General features: G+C 37.6%; 1 protein-coding gene across 10 annotated transcripts in view; it reads left to right on the top strand.

Annotated features, from left to right (window-relative positions):
• The window catches only part of RAD51B (RAD51 paralog B), a 780,046-nt gene that overhangs the window by 226,887 nt on the left and 526,658 nt on the right, over positions 1-26,501 (top strand). For all 10 annotated transcript variants that reach the window (XR_014148103.1, XR_014148104.1, XM_081829424.1 and 7 more), the window contains exons 4-5: positions 1,356-1,472; positions 20,141-20,277. Coding sequence is in view for 8 of the 10 variants with exons in the window: in XM_081829424.1 (XP_081685550.1) it covers positions 1,356-1,472; positions 20,141-20,277 (254 nt within the window). In the remaining 2 variants the exon portion in view is untranslated. The remainder of the gene's footprint in view (positions 1-1,355; positions 1,473-20,140; positions 20,278-26,501) is intronic.

Genomic DNA, 26,501 nt, shown 5'->3' with positions numbered 1-26,501 from the left:
GGACAGAGATGGGCAATTTATGGCTTATAAATATTAATATGCTGGTTTTCCTACATCCTCACAGAAGCAGAAGGGCCTTGGATTTCATACATAGATTTATTAAGTAGTAAATTTTAAGTGGTTAAAAACTGTTTCTTTTTTTTTTTTAGAAGGTTTTGAGGAATCTCCTCTCCTGTTTTTTTTTTTTAAGATTTTATTTATTTATTTGACAGAGAGAGTGAGAGAGCACAAGCAGGGGGAACAGCAGAGGGAGAGGGAGAAGCGGGCTCCCTGCCAAGCAGGGAGCCTGATGTGGGGCTCGATCCCAGGACCCTGGGATCACGACCGGAGCCGAAGGCAGAAGCCCAACCATCTGAGCCACCCAGGCGCCCCCTGTCTCTGTTTCTGTTTCCAGAGTTTATCATAGTATATGGCATGCAGTAGGTACTCAGTATTTGTTGAATGAATGAATGAATGAATAATTACAGTTCTATGGCTTGACCTCAGTTTATTTGGACAATTTAATAAAATAGTAGTAATTTTTAATGTTAAAAATTGCAGAGGTAAGCGTTCTTAAACATTGCTAGATATGTAATCACATTAATCACATCTTTAAAGGCCCTTTTTCAGAAGAAGGTAACATTCACAGGTTCCAAGGATTTGATGCAGATATCTTTTGGGGAGCCATTTCTCAGGCTACTGTACCTACCTTCAAGCTATTCTTCACAGACCAACCTTAGTTTGAAAAGATAACTTGAGCAGGTCATTCCTTGTTGCTCTCCACATTGACCCTGGACTTCCAACAAGGCTCTTTGATGATTTGGCCCCTGCTTATTTCTCTAGCCTCATCACTGGCCCCACTGTGACCACACTCCCTCTTTCAACCCTTCTAAATGAACTCTTCATTTTTTGTAGTTTTTATTAGTTCCCATTTTCTCCCTTTCTTTGTTCTGTCTCTTTGGCAGAACATGCATATTTCCTTTGCTTAACAGCTATTTCACATTTTAGCTCAGACATCCAGCTCCTTCTGAAGTCTTCCTGGATCACAAAATCCATAGATCAGGTACACTGCCTCTGTGAATCCCCTTTCCCTGTCATGGTATCTCTGATAACTGTATTGTAATTGCCTAGTTTCCAGTCCTGATTTCAATTGCAGGGTGACCATAGGTACTAAGGGCAGGGCCTGTCTCTTCTGTCATATCCCTATAGTCTGGCACGGTCTCTGGCATGGACTAAATCTTTGTTTAACAAATAAATGTTTGAGGAAAAGAGAGATGAATTGGGGTTCCAGCTGCTAGTAATTGAGGTTTGGAGTTTGTTTTCTGGTTTTGAATAAGCATGGAGATTGAAAAGAATGTCTTCTTTTTCTTGTTCAGGCTTATGGGATGAAGATGCAAACGTCTTCCTCTCTCTCACCAGCCTTCTTAGCTACAACCCTTTCTGCATTGGATGAAGCCCTGCACGGTGGTGTGGCTTGTGGATCCCTCACAGAGGTAAAGGAGAAACTTTCCAAACTTCCCATTGATCTGTAACTTTCAGAGCCAGGGGAAAAAGTTTAGTTGAAAAACATGAATTATTTCATGTCTCAAGGGCATGGTTCTCCACTCAGGACCTAGTATAGTTGCTTTGCAAAAATAAAATAAAAAACAGTCCTTGCTGACCACCTAAAGTCTGCTTAGGTTGCTGTTTCTTAAAATTAACTTAGAAAACGATGAATATTATGAAATAGTATGAAAAATTGGGGGGAATTAAAAAAGGAACACTACTTAGTGTATTAGGAAGGAAACTTCGAAATTTTATTAACATGTGGGCAAGTCATAGTATTAAACTGAAGTGAGCTATTTTTAGTTTCTGTTGTAGATAAAATTTGGTTCTAGGATGTGATAGGTTGTATTAGTTATGTATTGTTGCACAGCAAATTACTTCAAAATGAAGTGGCTTAAAAACAACAATTAATACTTATTATTTCTATTTCTTTGGGAGCAGCTTAGCTCAGAAATATTGGTAAGGGATGCAATATCTTGAAGGCTTTGTGGGGCTGGATGGTATTTCCAAGAGGGCTCACTCACATAACTGGGAAGTTGATGCTGGTTGTTGGTAGGAGGTCACAGTTCCTCTCCAAGTAGGCTCTTCCACAGGCTGCTTGAGTTCCTCATGACATGGTGGCTGACTTCCCCTAGGGTGAGTAATCCAAAAGAAGGCAAGATGGAAGTGGCGATGCCTTTGATGATTTAGCTGTGGAAGTTACATACCATTAACTTCTGCCACATTCTCTTCTTTAGAAGCAAGTCATTAAGTACAGCTCATGTTCAAGGAAAGGCAAAATTGGGTCTACTTTTTGAAAGAAGTGTCAAGAATTCAAGGACATTTACTTTCTTTCAAGAGGGGGAGAGGGGAGGGGCAGAGGGAGAGAGAGAGAATCTCAAGCAGGCTCCATGTGGGGCTTGATCTCACAGCCCTGAGATCATTCCTGAGCCAAAAATCAAGAGTTGGACACTTAACTGACTGAGCCACCCAGGTGCCCCAAGGACATTTTTTTTACCTGAATAAATTGGACATGTAATATTATGTAAGGTTAAGGTTTTCATTATGTTACTTTAATGCATTTATATATTGTAATATGATTGCTGATGTAGTAATATTTATCACATTACATAATTATAGTACAATATTATTGTCTATATTCATTAGACTGCATTATATTGCTATTGCTTATTTACTTTTCATTATAAGTTTGTACTGTTAAACACCATCACTTTTTTTTAAAAAATTTATTTATTTGAGAGAGAGAAAGAGAGAGGGCACAGGTGAGCAGGGAGGGGGATGAGGGGCAGTGGGAAAGAATCTCAAGTAGAGTCCCTGTTGAGCATGGAGCCTGGTGCAGGGCTCAATCTCAAGACCCTGAGATCATGACCTGAGCTGAAATCAAGAGTTGGACACTTAACAACTGAGCCACCCAGGTACCCCAAACACCAGCACTCTTATCTCCCCACCCCACCCCCTTTTAACCACCATTTTACTCTGTTTTTTTTACAGGTTTAACTTTTTTAGATTCCACATATAACTGATACTGTACAGTACATTTCTTTGTCTGACTTATCTTGCTTAGTATAATGTGCTCAGGGTCCATTCATGTTGTTGCTAATGAGAGGTTATCTTCCTTCCTCATGGCTGAGTAATATTCCATTGTGTATATATGCCGCATTTCTAAATCCATTCATCTGTGGTGGGCATTTAGGTTGTTTCCATATCTTGGCTATCGAGAATACTACTATGATAAACATTGGAGTGCAGATATCTTGATGAAATTGTTTTTATTTCCTTTGGGTATATATCCAGAAGTGGAATTTCTGAGTTGTATGTAGATCTATTTTTAATTTTTTGAGGAACCTCTATATTGTTTTCCATAGTGAGATTAAAGATATTTAAAAACCACCACAGTTCTTTTCCTTGCAAGCTGCATTGGTGTGCTTACTGGTCTGGTGTTGTGACTCATGGACTTAACCAGGATACTCCTGAGGAACTTCTTGCCTGAGAGTTCTAGGGGCATTGATACTTTAAGCAAACTTCTAAGCAAGAGCAGACTCTGACATTCTGATAGTCATAAATTCAGGTGTAGATTTTTCTTCTTGAAGATGGGGCATTCTGTATGATACTATACCTTATTTTATGCCCTGTCTTCTAAGAAAGATTTAAAAATGTGTGTGTACTATGCTTGGAGGATGCTTATTAGATAGTTGATAAATGAGCCAGAGGATCTTTAAAGGAAACAAAAAAACCCTGCTGTTGCAGGGTACTGCCACCAGATGGTGCCAGAATCCTGTTGTACATAATCTTTTTGCACTCTAGCTGGACCTCTTCAAATGAGTTTATAACAGCAGTGTTCCATAGTTATAAAGTTATTTAAATAGCAAAAACTGAACTTAAGATTAACCAACAGCTACTTTTTTATTTTCTAAGTTTTAGAATAATTTTTAATGCTTTTTCACTTGGCATTTGTCAATTCTTTCTGAATCCAAGTGGTAGTTACAAGCCATGTTGGTGTTTTGTCATGATCTCCTTGGCTGACTTGGAGCATGAATACTCTGACTGCTTATTAGTGGCCAGTTTTTTACTTTCTGTTTTAGTTACAGGTAGCCTTTTCAGTTATTTTGGGATTTTTTTCAGCTGAGTATAGGGAGTATTTCTGTTTACCTTTTATTAACAAAATTTTAATGTGTATTTTATATATATGTAAGATTAAATATATCCTGCATGTGTAATTTATGAAGTCTTATGACCCTATGACTTAGTAAGAACCAGAACAATACCAAAACCATTGAAACTAACTGTGGTCTTCTCCCTGATCCTATCTTTGGCCTTCTATTGAGGTGTGTATGTGTATTTCAGGTAAAAAATCCTGAATTTTTTACCATTCCTATAATTTTTTTCCCTATAGTTTTCTTTTACCATCTATGTACTTAAATAGGAGCTATAACAACATTTTATTTAGTTTTGCTTAATTTTGAGCTCTATTAAATCATTTCTGTGATTAAATCATATCTCTTCTATGAATTGTTTTTTTTACTTAATAGTGTTTTCTAAGATTTATCCATGTTGTTTCAGGTAGCAGGAGTATAATTCCCTTTCACTGATGTATCGTACTCCATTTTGAAAATATGCCACAATTTATTTATCTTTTTTCCTGTGAGTGAACTTTTGGGTTGTTTCTAGTTTGCTGCTAATATAAACAAGTCCTATGAAAATTGTTGTACATGTCCCCTGCATCACATGTACAAGTATTTCTCTAGGGCAGGGATTGGCAAACTACTGCCCAATGATCAAATCTAGCTTGATGTCTGTTTTTGTAAATAAAGTTTTATTATAACACAACTATGCTGATTTGTTTATGTTTTGTCTGCTGATGTTTACATGATAGAAGGCAGAGTCGAGTTAGTTGTGGCAAAGATCTCATGGTCTGTAGAGCCTAAAATATTTACTATCTGGCCCCTCTCTAGGGTATCTACCTTGGAGTGATTTCCTGGTTATAGGATATGTGCGTAATGTAACTTTGCAGAATCAGGACAAATTGTTTTCCAGAGCGGTTGTGCCTGTTTAAATTCCTACCAGTGATGTGCAGGAATTCTTCTTGCTCTACATCTTCATGCCTTGGTATTATCAGATTTCTTAACTTATGCCCATCTTTGGCATCTATGATTTTAGTTTTCATTTTCCTGTTTACTAATGAGTTTGAATATCTTTTCGTAAATCATTTGGTTATTTTATTATTTTTTAAAGATTTTATTTATTTATTTGACAGAGAGATACACAGCGAGAGAGAGAACACAAGCAGGGGGAGTGGGAAAGGGAGAAGGAGGCTTCCTGCGGAGCAGGAAGCCCGATGCGGGGCTCGATCCCAGGACCCTGGGATCATGACCTGAGCTAAAGGCAGATGCTTAACGACTGAGCCACCCACGCGCCCCATTGTTTGGTTATTTTAAAAGCAGTTTTATTAAGGTACAATTTAAATGCTATAAAAACTCAACCATTATTAATTGCATAATTCAACATTTGGTAATTTTCTAGTAAGTCATCACCACAATCCAATTTTAGAACATTTCCATCACCTTAAAAATTTCCCTCATGCATATTTATAGGTAATCCCTGCTTCCATCCTCAGCCTTGGGTACCCACTGATCTATTTTTGTGTCTCTATATATTTGCCTTTTCTAAACATTTCATATAAGTGGAATCATATTAAAATGTAGTCTTTTGTCTTTGGTTTCTTTCACATAGTGTGATGTTTTTAAGGTTCATCCATGTTGTAGCATGTATTAGTAGTTCCTTTTATTATATTTTATTTCTTTAAAGATTTTTAAAATTTATTTATTTGACAGAGAGAGAGACAGTGAGAGCAGGAACACAAGTAGGGTGAGTGGGAGAGGGAGAAGCAGGCTTCCTGCTGAGCAGGGAGCCCTATGTGGGGCTCGATCCCAGGACCCTGGGATCATGACCTGAGCTGAAGGCAGACGCTTGACGACTGAGCCACCCAGGCACCCCTAGTTTGTTCCTTTTAATTGTTGATTTGTATTCCATTGTATGGCTGTAGCACATTTTGTTTATCCACTCATCAGTTGATGGACACTTAGATTGTTTCCATTTTTCATGTATTAGGAATGATGCTGCTATGAACATTCACGGATATGTCTTTGTATGGACATAAGTTTTTGTTTCTCTTGGGTAGATTACTAGGAGTGAGTGGCTAGATCATATGATAGCTGTATGTTGAACTCTTTTTTTTTTTTTTTAAAGATTTTATTTATTTATTTGACAGAGAGAGACACAGTGAGAGAGGGAACACAAGCAGGGGGAGTGGAAGAGGGAGAAGCAGGCCTCCTGCTGAGCAGGGAGCCCGATGTGGGGCTCGATCCCAGGACTCTGGGATCATGACCCGAGCCGAAGGCAGACGCCCAATGACTGAGCCACCCAGGCGCCCCTGTATGTTGAACTTTTTAAGAAACTGCCAGACTGCTTTCCAAAGTAGCTGTACGATTTCACATTCTCACTAGCAAAGTGTGATGGTTTGTTTCTCCACATCCTCACTAACATTTAGTATTGTTTATCTCTTTGATTTTAGCTATTCCAGTGGGTGTATAGTGGTATGTCATTGTAGGGTTTTTTTTTTTCTCCCTCTTGTGCCACTGGGGGGACCACAGGCAACCTCATCCCCACTCTTGCAGCCAGGCTTGTGGAATTGCCAATTTCATTGTAGTTTTAATTGCACTTCCTTAATGACTAATGATATTGAACACCTATTCATGTGCTTACCAGCCATTTGTGTATTTTCTTTTCTTTTTTTTTTTTTAAGATTTATTTATTTATTTTAGAGAGAGAGAATGCCTGTGCATGAGCAGGGGGAGGGGCAGAAGGACAGGGAGAGAAAATCCTCAAGCAGACTCCCTGCTGAGAGTGGAGCGCCAGGTGGGGTTTCAGCCCATGACCCTGACATCGTGATCTGAGCCAAAATCAAGAGTCAGAGCCACCCAGGCGCCCCCATTTGTGTATTTTCTTAAGTGAAATGTCTGTTCAAATCTTTTGCCTATTTTTTAATTGGTTGTTTTCTTGTTACTCAGTTGTAAGCCATTCTTTATACATTCTGGATACAAGTCCTTTATCAGATATAGGATTTGCAATTGTTTTCTTCCAATCTGTGGCTTGTCTGTTCATTGGTTTGTTCATGGTAGCTTTTGGAGCTTTTAATTCTGGTGTAGTCCAGTCTATCAGTTTTTTTCTTTTATAGATTGTGCTTTTGGTCATCTCTACAAATTCTTTGTCCAGCCAAAGACACAGTGAGTTTTTGCTATGTTTTCTTCTAAAGTTTTATAGTTTTAGGTTTTACATTTAGTTTATGATCTATTTTGAGTTAATTTTTGTGTGATCTATTTTGAGTTAATTGGTAGAATAAATTGTGTAATATCTCTTTTTTAATATTTTATAATAGTTTGTACAAATTAGAATTATTTGTTTCTTGAATATTTGATACAACTTGTCTGAGAAATTGTCTGATCTTGGTATTTTCCTTGTGGGAAGATTAAAAAAAATGAAATCAATTCCTTTATGATTTATAGGACTATTCAGGTTTTCTATTTTCTTCCTGAGTAGTTTTGGTGAATGACATTTTTAGGAATATGCCCATTGTCTTTAATTTTTCAAATTTATTGTCATAAAGTTATTCACTGGACTCTCCTTATCTTTAAATCTGGTTTTAAAAAAATTTAAAAAAATCTGGTTTTATATGTGATTTATTTTATTTTATTTTATTATGTTATGTTAATCACCATACATTACATCATTAGTTTTTGATGTAGTGTTCCATGATTCATTGTTTGGGTATAACACCCAGTGCTCCATTCAGTACATGCCCTCTTTACTACCCATCACGAGGCTAACCCGTCCCCCCACCCCGCTCCCCCTATATGTGATTTTCTTCCCCTTTTCATTCCTAACATTACTTACTTTGTCTTCCTTTTCCCTTTCTTTTTAAAAAGTCTGGACAGAGTTTTGAATATTATTGTAGTCTTTTTTTCTTTTTAAGATTTTATTTATTTGTCAGAGAGAGAGAGTGAGTACAAGCAGGGGGAGTGGCAGGTAGAGGGAGAAGCAGGCTCTCTGCTGAGCAAGGAGTGTGATGTGGGACTCAGGACCCTGGGATCATGAACCAAGCCGGAGGCAGACACTTAACCAACTGAGCCACCTAGGTGTCCCTATTATAGTCTTTTCAAAGGACTGTGCTCTTTGTTGTTCTTTTTTGGTCCTCTCTCTCTTTTCTTTGTCTTCTACTTCAATGATTTCTTTTATTTTATTATGTCCTATGTAATTGCATGTTTTCTGCCAGTATTCTCCCCCACCCCCAAACTTCTTGCATTTAATCCATTAACTTTCAGTTTTTCTTTTTCTTTTTTTTTTAACTCTGAGCTTGTAGGCTATGAATGTCCATTGCTTCATTTTTTTTTATATAAAGCATTTTCATCTTTACTTAGTTCTAATGGTATTTTAAAATTTCCATTATGATTGCTTCTCTAATTCATGAGTTATTTGAAATTTCTGAAAATCTAATTTATTTAATTAAAAAATTTATCTTTTCAAAATTAGATTGTTAACCTAAATTCATTTGGTCAGAGAATTTTATGTGATACCGATTCTCTGAAAATTTCTGAAACTTGTTTTAAGGTTTAATATGTGATCGATTTTTATAAATGCTTTAGGTGCGATTGAGAGGAATGATTATTCTCTAATATTTGAATGCTCTGCATATGACCATTAAATTAAGCTTGTTATTTGGGTTGTTCAAATCTTCTTCATCTTTACCAACTTTTTTTTTCTCAGCCCGACCTAATAGTAATTTAGAGAAGGTTGTTAAAATGTTGTTGAATTGACAAATTTACTTGTAGTTCTATTATTTTTTACTTAGTGTATTTTGAGCCTATTTTATTGTGTTTTAACTTAACATATTTAGAATTGTCATATGTTTCTAGAGAACTGAACCATGTACTATGGTTCTTCTATGTAGCACTTGTCACTGTTAAAGTTGTAGTGTTCGTATGATTAATTAGTGCATGTCTTCCTCACTGGAGAATAAATTCCAAGTGAGCAGGGATTGTGTCTTTTTATTTTTATTGTTAGATTCACAGTATTAGCATATGTAGAAGGTACTTAATAAATATTAGTGGAGAGAATGAGTTTGTATTTAAACGCTTATATAGTGCTTGCTTACTGTAATGCTTTGTTTATTGCTATCTCATATTCTCTCCTTGGATCTTGAAATAAGCCAAACTTTAGTAATTTTTAAAGATTGCTATTCTAAGGTGTAATATTTATTTTCATTTGTATGCCATTAAAAATTATCAAAATAGTACATTTAAGAAATATGAGTTTTCTACTTAATTGATCTTTTATTAATGAACATCAGTGATTCTTTCATTTTAGGAGTTTTTTTCTTAAATATCTCTAATATCTGTATATCTGTAGTTGCATATTTATAGATTTGTTATATACTGCTGTTTAACAAATCATTCCAAAGTTTAGTGGCTAAAAACAGCAAGAAAGATTTATTATCTCACAGTTTCTGTGAGTCAGGAATTCAGGATCATCTTAGCTGGCTTTCTGGTTATGGTCTCTCATGAGATTACAGTCAAGGTATTGATGAGGCTGCAGTCATCGGAAAACCTGACTGGAGCTGGCCGGGATGCTTCCAAGATGGCTCACTCATGTGGCTGGGAAGTTGGTCCTGGCTGTTGTTAGCAGGAAGGCTCAGTTATTGGCCACCTGGACCTCTCCACAGGACTGCTTGCCTGTCTTCCTGACATGGCAGTTGACTTTCCCTAGAGTAAATGATCTTAAGGAACAAAGTAGAAATCGCGTTGTTTTTTAAGGCCTAGCTTTGGAAGTTACATAGCATTCTTTCTGCTGTATTCTGTTACACAGACACACCTGTTACAGTGTGGGAGGGGACTACAGAAGGGTGTGAATACCAGAGTGAGATCACTGGGTCCTTCTTAGAGCCTGGCTGTCACTATATATGTGTGTTTATATATGTATGCATGCATATATGTGTGTGTGTGTGTGTGTGTGTGTATGTGTGTAAGTCTTAAAAAACTTGAAATTATTACCTATCCGTTCTCGGAGACTGTGGTAGACAGAATTCTAAAATGGCCTCCCAGAGATGCTCTGCCATAATCCCTGGAACCTGTGGATATGATAAGATATCATTCCCATTATCATGGTATGTTCTATGGCACAATCGACTTTAAGAGAGGGAGATTATCCTGATCTACTTCCATGGGCCCTTGGAAACTGAGCTTTCTCTAGCTAGAGAGGGAGAAACCAGAAAGACGGTGAGAAGGAATGTAGGTAGGTGGCCTCTAGAAGCAGTGAGCAGCCCTCGGATGACAGCCAGCAAGGAAACAGGGAGCTCAGACCCGTGGCTGCAGAGTAGTGGATTTTGCTCAGCTGGCACCTTGATTTTGGCCCTGTGAGACTGAGCAGAGAGCCCCGTCAAGCCCATCCAGACTGACTGCTAGCCTACAGAAGTGTGAGATAAGAGACGGGTGTTGTTTTAGGCTGTTAGGTTTGTGGTAATTTGTTACAGAGCGATAGAGAACTAATATCGTATCAATGCAGGTGTCTAATTAATTGCATTGCCTGATCTTTGTTTCTGGTTAAAAGGTCAAACCTAGAGTTCCAGATATCAGATAGAAGTTAGAAGTGGTGGGAGATAGGTAAGGCAACTGGTAGAATAAACTTAGATGAGCCTGGAGACAACGGAGGGAGCAAGAATGAGTCTGGAAACATTCTGCTGGCATTTTTATAGCTGCTCTTTCCTGATTTCCCAGTTTTGATTGATGTGAACGTCACTGAATCTGTGTAGATGCAGTTACAGCACCAAGATCAAAAGTGGAACTAGAGAAGCAGTCGTGCTGAAACAGAAGTAGCAGAGGAGAAAATCAAAGAGAAACTGCCTCTGCAGAATCACAGATGAGATTGAACTACAGGGGTTTGTCCCATTCCCTGAGAACGTCAAATTCCATACTTGAGGAATATCTAAGCAGATAATTTCTGCCTCTGTTATTACTGACGATTGGTAGTAAAGATATGTTTGAAATTTAAAGTTTAAAAGTTTACATTATGTGGAGGTCAAACCACATGGTAGCTTTCTCATAGGGGATCATGTAGATTAAATCAGTGTTTCTCAATCCTGCTTTCATTTTCTCCCCTTAGGAGCTTTTTAGACATTTTTTTTTTTTCTAATGAAGTCCTCCCCATGAGATTTTAATACCACAGATACACTGTATACCTGTTTATGTATGGTCTGTATATCTGTGTTTTAGATAGAAAAAGTAAAACCTCCCCCCTCCCCCATCAAAACCATGTTTCACCCTTGGGGTCAAGATCACCCTGCTGAGAATGTAAAATAAAGATGCTAATGTGATTCGGTAAAATTAAGGTTGTATGTAAAGGGATCGCCAAAAAAAGTGTTTTCATATTGTAATCCTGAGAGTTACTGGACTAGAGTACTGGTCCAAACTCATGTCAACAAAAAGGGATATAAGATCTGCATATCTTTGTTCAAGAGTACCTCTGGAAAAGTAAACCTGTGAAACACTGCCAAATCTTTATAACATTTAAGAGGGATGATTATACCCAGATCCTTGCTCTAAATACTAAGAAAGGATGTAGCACATTTTTACATTATTTGTATTTCCTGACTCATTTCCATGCTTTGTTCATGATTTAAGGAGATGAGGTGTCCTCCTTGAGTGGATCAGTTTTGCTTTGGAAGTGACTATTCTACTATCCCCAAACGGTAGGAGCAGGATGCCAGAGTCCTATTTTGGCATCCTAATTTTTTCTCAGAACAGTTAAATATACAGTTCTTTTTCTTTCTTATTGGCAAGGTTAGCTGTGGCCTGCAAGATCACAGGAGCTAATGAGGCAGGATTGTAAACTTAAATGCCTACAAGGGCCAGGCATGTGATAGACATGCGTAAACAGTGAAGTACAAGACATAAATGCTTGATTAGTCAATTTTGGCTGCTTACACTGCTTAAAACAGCGGCAAACATTTATTTTTCTTGCTCATGGGTGTGCAGGTCAGCCACGATGGGTCTCATCTCCTTCGAAATCTAGTCAGGTTAAGGCGTGCTCCATGTGTAACAACAGCAGTAGAAGTACTAGGGAGAAATTTCTAATTGGCTTTCCTTGACTCTAATCCGATGATGTGGTTTGTTTATCCTGCCCAGTGTTTTGAAAGGCAAGATAAACAGGCCTCTGTCCTAATACAGGAGTTTAGCAGATGTGGTTGATTGGATCATTGTTCCTAATTCTTCACTCACTTCCTGATTTAGAAATAAACATCTCTCTCCATAAAGATTTCATAGAGTCTTTTATATGGCACATGTTCTATGATTGTTAAATGAATGATTATGTCCCTTGATACTGTTTGATGTTTTTTTAACTGTGAAGCTTGGGGTGCTTGTCATTTCCATGTCCTCCTGTGTTTTTCTGCTCTGTTCCCCTTCCTTCTCTTTTTTCGTCCCTTCCCATGTACTTGAAAGACAGCAGTTGTTAATATGAAATAAGAGGGAGTGGTGGGGAAAATCCAAGGAATAAAATCTTCCACATGTTGATGTAAAGTAATTTAAGATCCAAGGTTTTTTTCACAAGGCAAAGTGCTACCTGGCCTTTCTGAGATTGAGATTTTGTTTGTTTGTTTTAGGATTTTGAGAATTAGTTACTTTTCAAATGAATTTTGTAGGTCTAAAGGCCTAATCATATTTCTGCATAGTTGTAGAGCAAATGGAGACAAATGATGGGTGAGGCGTGTCATTAAAAAAAAATGATACAGAGTTTCCAAAGCTCTTAGATCAGAACCAGGCAGTCCTTAAATTTTCTTGGGTGAAGTATTGGTTTGGAGATGGCCCATCCTGTTGCCCCCATCTTGAATGAGAGGAGAGTTAACTTGGTTTTAGGTCCTAACAGGTCCAGGTTTCACATTCATCTCAACCATTAAGTCTCTCTAAAGATTAAAATGACAGGCTTCATTTTTATTTCAGTACACTTAGACTTTCTTTTCTTGGGAATAATTCTTTCTCCTTTGAACTAATTATTAATATTTGCTTCCTTGTTGATATTTGAGTGATCTTCACCACTGGTTATTTTCTTTCAGTTCTTTTATTTCTCAGGCAGCGTTGAAGCCCAGAATCTTAACTATATAAAGCTGATTATATTTTACTGGTGTCTTCTGTGTGTAAATGTTGTATTCACTCTGAGTTTCCAAGAAGCAACTAACTGAGACTATTCTGGTTTGGCATGTTCTCTCTTTCTAACCACCATTGGAGCTGAACCTGGGAATTGAACACAACTTGAAACTTTGTGGTTTGGCTGGTAGAATTCAGAGCTAAACTATCTGAAGCTAAAAATTATTAATGTTGAAATGTTTTAACCCACTAAGTAAACCTGAAAAAATAATGAAATTTAACTCCAGTCAGCCCATCAGAATTGCATACAGCATAAATTTTTTTGAGTCTAGGAAGAGAGTGAAAAATGTATGAAGAGGATCTGAGATTGCTAAAGAATTAGAAATTAGTTATTATAGCTTAAATTAATGTAATTATCCAACTTCAAATGCAAAGTAAAAACAAAACAAACCCAGAAATCTTATAATGTTATTCACGTAATGTTCTACTTTTCCCTAGACTATACTGAACAGTATGTGAAAATAATGAAGTAGAAAAAATGCCAGTTATACTTGTTTAAGTTTTCAAATTTTTTACATGTTTTCTTTAAAGATGGAATAATAAGAGAATATCTTACATTTTCATGGGACTTGATATGTTACTGAATGTTTTCATATGTATCATTTTAATTGAAACAATGGCTTGTTTTACCTTTTCACTAAAAATCACAAAGCATTTAAGGGGTTTAAGCTCATTAAATCTTAGAACATATTTAAAACCTGGCCTGTAGACAGTATGTATAGAAAGGCAGTGAAGAGTAACCATTTTTCATTTTTTAGATCCACTTCCAACTTTTACTGACAAAAGTTACCTTTCCTCTGATTTCTGATAATTAACTTGATCCATGCTGTCTTCGATAATGATAAAAAAGTGTTTGGGGCTCTTTAAAACTAGCAGTTTCTAAAGCAGAATATGTAAGATGGTCCATTAGGTTGTGGGAAAAATATTTTGAACTTTTATTGTTATTTCAACCTAAAAAATGAAATAAACCTTAATGAGTATTTAATATATAGATTGACACTGGCATCCTCACTTGGTCTGTATGTCAGACTGTCATGTGTCAGGTATAGTCCATGAGGAAATGATACAGAAGGGTGACAGAGGCACCTTGCTGTACCTTTATTTTCAGCATCCTGGGATGAATTGTGGTTCTACATACCTAGTTAAGTGGATTTTGGATTTAACTAAACCAAATCTCACAAACAAACAAATGTCAAAAAGATTCCTGCAAACAAACTGTAGATTGGAGTCCATACTGATAATGTGCTAGAAATGAACCACATGCACAGACAAGTCAGCTGTTGAATCTCCCCTGACTAATGAAGTAAATCAGTGACAATCTGATTCCATCTGAGAAGACATCCAAAAAATTTTGAAATTCTAAAGACAATCTGATATATGGAATTATATCCATTATCCTTTATATTGAAACTTTTGCTGGTTTTTTGTCCCTTGAAATACTGAGTAATGATAGTAGGAAGCCATCATAATTAAGAAACACACAGGATAGGGGTGCCTGGGTGGCTCAGTCAGCTGAGCATCTGACTCTTAATTTCAGCTCAGGTCATGATCTTGGGGTTGTGGGATCAAGCTCCGTGTCAGGCTATGCGCTCAGCATGGAGTCTGCTTATCCCTCTCCCTCTGCTCCTGCCCCTACCCGCATGCGTTCTCTCTCTTGCTTGCTGTATCTCTTTTTCTCAAATAAATAAATAAAATCTTAAAAAAAAAAACAACACATGGGATAGGAAGACAAACTTCCATAAGTTTTTAGTGACATTTAAAGTTATGTAATACATAATTCAATATCTAGAAAAATATCACTAAAAGTAATGATAGATATTTAAAAGCCTCTTTTGAGTTTTCTCAATAGTAAAAGACCAAATGTAATACATTATTAATAACATTAGGAACACACTTATTCTTCCTGTTGCAGTAAAATGAATGAAATAAAACATAGAAAACAATATGGCAACAACTTAAGTGGATTCTTTTGTGAACAGATACTGTCAGAAGTTATATAGAAATCATTAGAGATGATTTGAAGCATTAAGAATTAAAACAGATTATTCAGTGTGGAAAGATGCTAAATAAAGTACAGAAGTTTCTACCATGACCCAGATTATCATCTTAGCTAGATTTTGTTTCAGTATTGAAATAACAGGAAGAACTAAATTTTTTGTATATGCCATTAAACTAAAGATGGGTCAGAGAAGATATATTCTCCCTAATAAGTCTCCTGAATATAATACAATGTTTATATGACTTCTTGAATATAAATAATTTCTTGAACGTAAAACAATGTTTATGAGGGAATTTCCTGGGTTATGGTAATGTTCTGACTCATAGGGGTTTAGATTGCATGTATGTATACATTTGTTGGAACTCATCAAATGGTAAACTTAAGATTATGCATTTCACTGTATGTAAAATTTACTTTACAAAAGAAAAGAATCATACATATTAAACTCATATTAATGATATACATGCTGAATTGTTAAGGGAAAGCACATTGATGTCTCTGGCTTACTTTAAAATGCATTAAAAAAAACCCTGAGGCTGAGGCTGGCTCAGTGGGTGGAGCATGCCACTCTTGATCTCAGGGCTGTAAGTTTGAGCCCCATATTGGGTATAGAGATTACTTAAAAATAAAATCTTTAAAAAACAAAACCAAACCTGAGATAGATTGATGAATGGATAGAGGGATGGGTTGTTAGATAGACTAGTCTAGTCTAGTCTAGTCATTGTAATGGTAAAAATGGTAAGTAAATGGTAGATATATGGACGGACGTTCTCTGTAAGATTCTTTGAACTTTTCTGTTGTATCATCCTTAGGCAATTTGTAGCAACACAAAAGTTGATGTCAGATGTGTGGAGAGTGCTTCAGGATGGTATCAGTGTTGTTAATTTTTATAAAAACCTGACTAGTGAAGTGTGGAATCTCTATAGCACTCTGTATTGAGATGGGGACTGACCATGAAAATCATTTGAATCCCAAAGGGCTTCTTTGGTGAGCTCACAGCAAAGATTGTAAAAGAGCTGTTGAATTCTACCTATTAAAGATGAGTGAAACATGTTTTTAAATGAAAAGATATGTCAAATTTGCTGACCTTTTTTATATGACAAGTGGCTATGTAATATGCTTCATAGCAGATTAAAAATTAACCAACCACCCAAATCAGTGGTATACTCTGACAACATCTCTTTAAAGTAAAGGTGATGTTTTAACAATGAGTGAGAAAGTCAGTGTCTTTTTGAAGACAGATTAAAATACAGAGTGTTTTTGGGCGCCTGGGTGGCTCAGTTGGTTAAGCGACTGCCTTCGGCTCAGGTCATGATCCTGGAGTCCCGGGATTGAGTCCCGCGTCGGGCTCCCTGCTCAGCGGGGAGTCTGCTTCTCCCTCTGACCCTCCTCCCTCTCATGCTGTCTCTCATTCTCGCTCTCAAATAAATGAAATCTTTAAAAAAAAAAAAAAATACAGAGTGTTTTTAAAATCATTGCTTGGGGGCGCCTGGGTGGCTCAGTTGTTAAGCATCTGCCTTCAGCTCAGGTCATGAACCCAAGGTCCTGGGATCAAGCCTGGCAGCATCAGGATCGAGCCCGGCAGCATCGGGCTCCCTGCTCCGCTGGAAGCCTGCTTCTCTCTCTCTCCCACTCTCCCTGCTTGTGTTCCCTCTCTCGCTGTCTCTCTCTGTCAAATAAATAAATAAATAAATCTTTAAAAAAAAAAATCATTGCTTGGAAATGTTTCTTTTATAATGTTATTTTTGTTGTGAAAGGTAAGTTTGTCTTGTGAAAACTTTGTTTTCTGCACACTTTAAAAACCTTGTAACAATATTTGCTATACTATTGAAAAATCTTCCAAATAAAGAGTTTTTATTTTTAAACCAATTGTTAAAAATCTTAAAATGCTATATCTTTTGATTATGTCATAAGAACAATTGATTGACATGAGGAAAGATGGAAATTTATTAGCCAAAGTTCAACACAAACTTTTGCTAATTGATGAAAGTTATTGAAAAACGAACATAGTAAGTACGAGTGATGTATTTTAAAAATTTCAGTTCTTACATTTTTGCAATTATCCCTTTCTCAACTACACAGCCATTGCATGTAAATACGTGGAACTTAGGACCTGACATTTCAATCACTGAATGACAAAGTACTTAAATAATAATATAATTTCATTTGTTATTATCATTATTATCATTGCTTCACTAAAAGTGTTAAGTTTTTATGAGAATGAAAAGATCTGGGGGCACCTGGGTGGTTCAGATGGTTAAGCATCTGACTCTTGATTTTGGCTTAGGTCATGATCTCAGGGTGGTGGGTTGAGCCCTGCTTTGGGATCCCTGCTCGGTGGGGAATCTGCTTGAGATTTTCCCTCTCCCTCCACCCCTCCCCCTTGCCCTGGCTCAGGCTCTCTCTCAAGTAAATAAATCTTAAAAAAAAAAAAAAAGATCTGGGGGCGCCTGGGTGGCTCAGCCGGTTAAGCATCTGCCTTCGGCTCGGGTCATGATCTCCGGTGTCTGGGAACAAGTCCCGAGTCGGGCTCCTGGCTCAGCAGGGAGTCTGCTTCTTCTTCTACCTCTGCCTCTCCCCCTGCTCATGCTCTCTCTCTGTATCTCTCTGTCTCAAATGAATGACTAAAATCTTAAAAAAAAAAAGAGATCTGTACAACTAATAAGATATGAGGGGCACCTGGGTGGCTCAGTCAGTTAAGTGTCTGCCTTTGGCTCAGTCATGATCTCGGGGTCTTGGGATGGAGTCTCGCATGGGGTTCCCTCAGCCACTCCCTCCCCCGCTCATGCGTGCTTGTGCATGCACTCTCTCTTTCTCAAATACATAAAATCTTTAAAAAAATAAATATGAAACTATTTTCAAATTCTTTTTTTTTTTTTTAAAGATTTTATGTATTTATTTGAGAGAGAGAGAATGAGAGAGAGCACATGAGAGGGGTTAGGGTCAGAGGGAGAAGCAGACTCTCTGCTGAGCAGGGAGCCCGATGTGGGACTCGATCCAGGGACTCCAGGATCATGACCTGAGCCACCCAGGCACCCCTATTTTTAAGTTCTTATTTTTAATTTTTTGATCCCTATTTTATATATGCTTTATATTATATAGAATGTATTAGTAAAATAGTATGTATATAATAAATATACATACATTGGAAGACCATACTAAATTTTATTTGTTTTCAGTTGGTCAGACTATGTAATCAAAAAAGTTTAGAGACCCCTTTTCACTGATTACTCATGATCTGGCAAACTGTTATTGGTAGCTACAATTTATTCTGGAAGTCTAAATCACTGTTTAGAGATTAAAATAAATCAGCACATAGTTTTTAACTTGTGAGCTTTTGTTTTTTTAATGTTGAACCTCGATAAATGAAGGTTAGCTTTAGGCTAAATTTTAAGACTGGTTCTCAAAAGTGTACAGCAGCATAAGCATCACCTGGGAATTTATTAGAAATGTAAATTCTCAGGCCACATCCCAGACCTACTGAACCAGAGATGCCGGTTAATAAGCTTGCCAGGCAATTCCAGTGCTCACTTCAGTTTGAGAACCCCTGGTATGAATGGTAGACTCATGGGTCATCCCTTCTTATTTCTCCCTACTTCATGAAGTATCTAAGACAGTTTATTCAAATATTTATAGTCTGTTTCAGTCTTCGCTCAGACTTTTTCATCTCTCCCTGAGATATTTTTTTCTCCTCCTTCCCTCTGTTCCTTCCCTTCCTTTGTGAAAAACTGTGTTAAAATTATTAGTGTTATTTTTACAAAAGGGATAGTGTTTTGGTTCTTAAAATTTGGATGCCACAGCCAGTGTGACAAATAGCATATGTTTAAAGGGGATATATATATATATATGTATATATATATATATATATTTAAAGATTTTATTTATTTATTTGACAGAGAAAGACACAGCGAGAGAGGGAACACAAGCAGGGGGAGTGGGAGAGGGAGAAGCAGACTCCCCGCCGAGCAGGGAGCCCGATGTGGGGCTCGATCCCAGGACCCTGGGATCATGACCTGAGCCGAAGGCAGATGCTTAACGACTGAGCCACCCAGGCGCCCCCAGGGGGATATATTTTTTTAACATTTTCAAATTAATTTTTATTAACTACTTCTAGTTGGACTTGAGAATTTCCTATTTTTTTCCATCTCTAGCCTCTTGATTTCAAATTTTATAATCTCAGAATAGCTTTCACCAACTAAAATTTCAAAACACACTTGAAAGTATGCATCACCTGGATTCAACAATTGTTGAATTTTGTTACATTTGCTTAATCTTTCTCTGTACACACACACGTGTGTGTGTGCACATGCCTTTTTTTTTCTGAAGCATTTGAAAATAAATTGTATACATCAGAACTCTTCACGCCTAAATTCTTTACTATTCACAATAAAGATCAAAGTAGCTTTTTAGGGGACTAGTACAAAATTGTTCTAAAAAGCAATTCATAAGAAATGCTAATCCAATTATTAAAGCCTCTTAAATATTTTCAAGTTCCTTCTCTAAATGTCTTAATGAGGAAAAGATATAGAACTCCCAGTTCTGAATGTATAAATTCACCCTCCAGCCTCTCTCAACCAAAGCTTTTCATTTGAACTACAGAACACAGAGCATGATTTGAGTGACTATTCTCTCATTTTTCCCAAAGATGGTATCTAACTAGTACTAACCCAGACACATAGGGAAGGAGTTAATTCCTTACAATAGATGTATTAGAATGTTTAAGGAATATTCTAAGGAATGTTAAGGAACATTAAGGAACTCCAGGAACCCAAGTTAGTGGGACTGTGCAAGTGGCAAGTTCTTAAAAGGATTTTGCTTTGAGTAGCTTGTGATGTTTATATAAATAACTTTTTTTTTTTTTTTTTAGATTACAGGCCCACCAGGTTGTGGAAAAACTCAGTTTTGTATAATGATGAGCATTTTGGCCACGTTACCCACCAACCTGGGAGGACTAGAAGGAGCTGTTGTGTACATCGACACAGAGTCAGCATTTAGTGCTGAAAGGTAGGAGATTTTATTATTTTCCATTGTAATGTTTAATTTTGTAACTTATTTATAGCATGTAACATTTTCAAACAGGTTAACATTTACCTTTTCTTCCTGAGAATGCAGAATGCTAGATACTGCTTTAATTGAATTTTCCTTTTAAGATTAACACAGGAAGCAGTTTTCTTTTTGTCTTTTCTATCCCTTTGTCATTGGTTTAAGTGAGGTTCCTGGATAAGCTGTGTTTTGCAGAAAGTCAGGAAGAAAGAAGTTTAAGAAACAGAGGGAGGGATGTAAGTGGAAATGGGGAAGAGGGAAAATTAATAAAAAAGACAAAAGGCAAGGTGCTTTGTAACTAATTTCTAGTTGGAAGTAAAATATTAGTGAATGGAAAAGTTGCACATTTCAAAATACATTTTGACTGAGAAGTATTTCACTTAAATCTTTGTAATAGTATGGTATTCAACGTAAGAAACGCACTAATAGTAAGTGTATCTATGCTTGGAAAGGAAAGATTTCCTTAGTTTGGCAGGGACCTTTAACATTCTATGAGAGGCATTTGGTTATTTGGGTAATTCTGTACACCTGAAAATAAGTTTGGTGTCCGTTCCCCCCCGCTCCCCCCCCCCGCCCCCGCCGGCCCTAATTAACCTTCATGAGCAGGAGTACTTATAGGTCTGGGGACTGATTCAATTCTGTTCTTTCAGTCAAGGTGTTGTATAGGTATAGTCCTTTGAATCTGTCTTTAACTGTGTCATGAATCACGTTGTCTGTCTTTATTTCTCTCTAATGATACTAGTTAGATTAAAGTGTATTCCCTGACCAGATAAGTTCCAAATGGATTATTTTGCCTAGAGTTTATTTGCTTTGTTCTGTGTTGCTTGTTATCTATTCTAAGTATATGCCACAGATGTGTCAGCTTTGTGAGTTTGTGTTATATCTTTGCATCTTCAAAGCCAAATCTAGTGACTGATGCATATTAACTGCTCAGAAAATGTTTGATAAATGATGGACAGGCATTACTCTCAAACTGTGAAATCCAGATACCATTTCCTACTAAAAGGAATGAGGGTTCTTGGGGAAATGGCTGCTTCTAGCACTGGTGCAGGAAATTTTTAAGTTGAGTCTGAAACATCATATCAGATGGATGACAAGGAAGCTATCAAAGACTACTTAGGACTCAGGAATCAACCCGACCAGGCGCCCACAAAGATGAGACAAATTGACCACCAATAAGATAATAATGACAGTAGATTAAAACCCATGAAATATGTTTAAGTTCTTGAGTCTGTAATATAAAGAAATGAAAAGCAGGTAAATCTCCAAAATTTTGGAGAAGCAACTCATTATTTTGAAAATGAGTTAAAAAAAAGGAAATCAAACATCTCTTCTTTTTCTATATGAACTGTATTACCGAGTAACAAATAGGTCTTTTTTTTTTGACAGAGAGAGATACAGCGAGAGAGGGAACACAAGCAGGGGGAGTGGGAGAGGGAGAAGCAGGCTTCCCGCTGAGCAGGGAGCCTGATGTGGGACTCAGTCCCAGGACCCTGGGATCATGACCTGAGCCGAAGGCAGAGGCTTAACAACTGAACCACCCAGGCGCCCCAACAAATAGGTCTTTTTACAGGAGTATTCCAGCAATAAATGAAGAAGGAATGATAGAATAGCACCAAATTACAAACCCCAACAATCTGATGGATCTTGGCATTGAATATTGTGATATAATAAGAAATCCATATTTTGTCTTAGTCCTGATTCTTGCCTGCAGAGCTTCTAAAACCTTTGGAATTTCCTGAGTTAATAGAGGTGCCAGAACCATCATTTGTTATTCATAATCACATAATCAACCCCTTTCAACCATACCTGAATTTATGCTATTGAGATGACTCTTGGTGGGCCCCTGGATAGCTTCAGATGGGAGCTGGTTGCCAATCATGTGATATAAAGTGGGAAAATTCAGCTCCACCCATCCTCCCCAACCTCTGAGGAAGAGAAAGAGGCTGGTAACTGGTTAATTGCCAATGGCCAGTGCTTTAATCAATAATGCCTATGCAATGGGATCTCTACAAAAATCTCTAAATGATAGGGTTTGGAGAGCTTCTGGGTTGGTGAACACCCTCAAGGTGCTGGGAGGGTGGTGTGCCATGTAGCCCTCCCTGATCTTTTCCTGAGCTGTATCTTGTATTCTTTGTAATAATTTGGTAATAGTAAGTAAAGTGCCTCCTGACTTTGCATCATTCTAGCAAAATTATTGAACTTGAGGAGGGGGGTGTGGGAACTCCTGATTTGTGGTTGCTTACTTGGTCAGAAGTAGTAGTAGTAGTAGTAGTAGTAGTAGTCCCAGAGGTCCAGGACTTGTGATTAGTGTCTCAAGGTGGGGGGGGGCAGTCTTGTGGTTCTGAGTGTTTAAACTGTGGAGTCTGAGCTAACTCCTGGTAGTTAAGTGTCTGATACCCAGTTTGTGTCCATAGGGAATTAAAGAATTGCTTGGTATGGACAACCCAAATATTTGGTGTCAGAAGTGTTGTGAGTAAAAATAGTTCATAAACATAAAGCCTACTAGCATCACAAAAAGAAAACTAGTCATTGTGTTACTTCCTGATGGAAGAATAGTCAAGCCTGAATATGATCAAGCTTTCAGATCCAATTATCAGTTTACAACATATACAGAGAAGAGAGGAACATGTTAAACTACACCAGAGAGATGCAGTCAGCAAAATCCAAACTGGGAAATGACAGAATAAATGATTGTTGGAGGAGGAACCTTTGGATTAAAAGAGATTTGAAAGGTATATTGCTCTCATCACATTGTATACCTTAAACTTACACAATGTTATATGCCAGTTATATCTCAATAAAACTGGGGAAAAAAGATGTATTGGTCGTTCCAATGTGATGAACCTATTTGGATCTTAAACAAATAAATGGTAAAAAAGAACAGAAGCATAAATATATGAGACCACTGGAAATCTGAACACTGAAATATATTTGATGCTAACACTGATAAAGACATTGGTTCACTCAGGTTGTCCAAAAGAAAAGGTACTCTTTAAAAATGTCAGTGACTAACCTTCAACTAACAAGCCAAAGACAAGTTGGAAATGAAGTAAAAATTTTAGTCCCTTTATTGGAATTATGTTTCTTCCTTTTCTTTTTTTTTTAGATTTTATTTTTAAGTTATCTCTACACCCAATGTGGGGCTCAAACTCACAACCCCAAGATCAAGAGTTGCTTGCTCTACTGACTGAGGCAGCTAGGTGCCCCTGGAATTACGTTTCATAATTCACAAGGAGCCTTAATGAAGGTCATTGGAGGTTAGGGGTTGAAATTTACATGGTTTTTACTTCTCTAGTCTGTTCTCCACAGGCTTGAAGAGTATGGTCATCTGGCTGCCACATGGATTGCATTCTGAGGTGTGGTGATAGGGTCAGGTCAGGACTTGTCAAAAGTACCAGTCCTCCTTCTGGAGTACCTTCTTCTCCTTCTGGAGAGTTTGTCATGGCAGGTCAGAGAATGGGGCGGGCTCTGTACTGCCTGATTCCATTTCATTTGTGTTATTACAGGACTGCTTGACCCCTATTTGGATTTACTGGGGAAGGTTAGTTAATCAGTTAGAAAAGCCTTCTGCTGCAAGTAACTGAATACCTACCGAAGAGTGAGTAGGTGGTTGCTGGCACTGATTCTGCCTCTCAGTGATGACGGAGACCTAGGGCTGGTGCATTTTTGGGCATCTTATCCAGTCAGTGGGAAGGGAAAAGGCCAGCTATGTGTTTTGTCAGGAAAATATGTTTTTCCCAGATTAGCTGTCTCTTTCCCTCTTTTGATTTCCTTTTCATCCTCTGGAATTATCCTGCAGATTTCTCAGTGGGCCACCCCTATATGCCAGGGAGGGTGGGGAAAGGAGGGGAAAAAGATTGTTATAATAAGCATGATGAGATTCCTGGGGCTGGTTAACATTGCTGCCTGAGTAAAATTGGGGTTCTCATAGTAAAGAAGTGGGAATGGATATTGGTAGGTAATTAATAGTGTCTGTCCCACTGGGATTGTTTCTGGACTTAGAGAAGAGGTAAAGGCATGAACATGATACTCAAAGAAGAATATGTTTTAGGTTTCTGTGTGCCTCTTTATGTAGCAGTGTCTTCATTTTGTGCTTATAAGCAAGCTAGCTGATCAGCACAATAGAGAGCGTGAATTGAAGGATTATTCTGAGGAAGGTTAAAGGATTTGTATAAAGAGGCGCCTGAGTGGCTTAGTCGGTTAAGTGTCCAACTCTTGATTTTGGCTCAGGTCATGATCCATAATCTCAGGGTCGTGAGATTGAGCCCCGCATTGAGCTCCACGCTGGGCATGGAGCCTACTTAAGATTCTCTCTCTCCCTCTAACCCTCCCCACACCCCATCCCTCTCCCTCTCTCTCTTAAAAAAAGAAAAAAAACCTCGATTTGTATATAGAGAATTTAGGATAAGTGATAAAAAGTGTAAAATAATTTTAATTTTTAATTTTTTTAAAGATTATTTATTTATTTATTTGACACAGAGCGAGAGATAGCGAGAGCAGGAACACAAACATGGGGAGTGGGAGAGGGAGAAGCAGACTCCCGCTGAGCAGGGAGCCCGATTTGGGGCTTGATCCCAGGACCCTGGGATCATGACCTGAGCTGAAGGCAGACGCTTAACGACTGACCCACCCAGGTGCCCCTTAGTTTTTAATTTTAATAATAAATTGCTAGATACCTTTTTATCAAGGAGGGAGAAACAAAGGAGGAGTAAATAAAACTTGCTTAAGTTTAAAATGCATTAAAAAAAAGAAAACCTTACAGGTGAGGTACTTAAAAACACTTTGGAAAGATTAGTTATATATATACTTTTAAAGATTATTTATTTTAGAGAGAGAGAGAGAAAGAGACAGAGTATGTGCATGCACAGTGGGGAGGGGTAGAGGGAGAGGGAGAGAGAGTTCCAAGCGGACTCTGCACCAGAGCCTGTTGTGGTGGGGCTCGATTTCACAAGCCTGAGATCATGACCTGAGCCAAAAGAAACCAAGAGTTGGTCACTCAACCAACTGTGCCACTCAGGCGCCCCAAGGTGGAATATAGGATTGGGAATTTAGGAGGTAGAGGTGGACAATCCTGACTTGTCATGAAATCAGAAAAGCTCTGAAAACTAGGAAGAAATATGTAGTTCAACAGGGGAGGAAGACGTTAAATAATCATAAACATGTAAAATTGTAACTATTATGGCTCCATGTACAAAGGAGAGGTGTATGTTGTATTTTTCTGTGTGGAAGCAGTGGCCAAGCTTGGATCTGAGGAGCTGCCTGTCCCCTTGCTAGCTGCCAGGGACCCCACAGCCAGTGCCCTCCAATTCCCACCCGACTATATAGAGTGTCACTCTGAATCAGTGTATCAGGAGGGAGCTGATTAGTGGCGAGCCATGACGTTGGCTCATTAGGGAGGTAATTATCAGGGTGGTCTTAGGACCATTTACCTATTTGCTTCTTGGCATGAATCCAGGATCTTTGAACTGGGGGCAAACAATAGTGGAGACAGACATTTTTTAAGATGGTTTCATGAGTCTGGGTAGGTTTCACCTTAGTCTAATTTTAGCTGCCTTATCACTTGTGAATCTAGGTGAATTAGTGGGGAGATCTTGAAGAGGTTCTAAGATAGAAAATGAAATTAGTCATAAGTACTTACTATGAAAACAAAACTTTGGAATTTTCTGGAGTCTGTAAAGGACTAATAGATTCACATTGTTGTATTTATATCACACTGCTGAACAAATACATACTGAATTAATGAACAGGAAAATATTACATATGTCCAAGAAGCTTTGAGAAACCTAAACTTCTATTTCAGCACATTTATGATGCTATATTTCAACTAGAATTTTGGAAAACTTTTTTTTTTAAGCATGTGTTTTGTTTCAAATTGTCATGTGGTCACTAATGTAAAGCATTTAACTTCCCTTTTATACAAGAGCTGTGAAGTAACAGGGGGAACTAATAACAAAAACCTGGAACGAATCCAGTCTTCTCCACTTCAATGAGTGGTAATTCCATTCCTCCAGATGCTCATCCAATTAGTCAAGAAATCCCTTCAGCTCCTCTTTTGAACTATACCTTGAGTTCAGTTACTTCTATTTTTATTTTTATTTATTTATTTATTTATTTTTTAAATTATTATGTTATATTAATCACCATACATTACATCATTAGTTTTTGATGTAGTGTTCCATGAT

The sequence above is a fragment of the Leptonychotes weddellii genome, chromosome 9 (assembly GCF_054177405.1).
Source record: "Leptonychotes weddellii isolate Sample4059 chromosome 9, ASM5417740v2, whole genome shotgun sequence".
NCBI classification, from domain to species: domain Eukaryota; kingdom Metazoa; phylum Chordata; class Mammalia; order Carnivora; family Phocidae; genus Leptonychotes; species Leptonychotes weddellii.
Note: the sequence above shows the minus strand (reverse complement) of the source record. Positions and strands in the feature narration are given on the sequence as shown.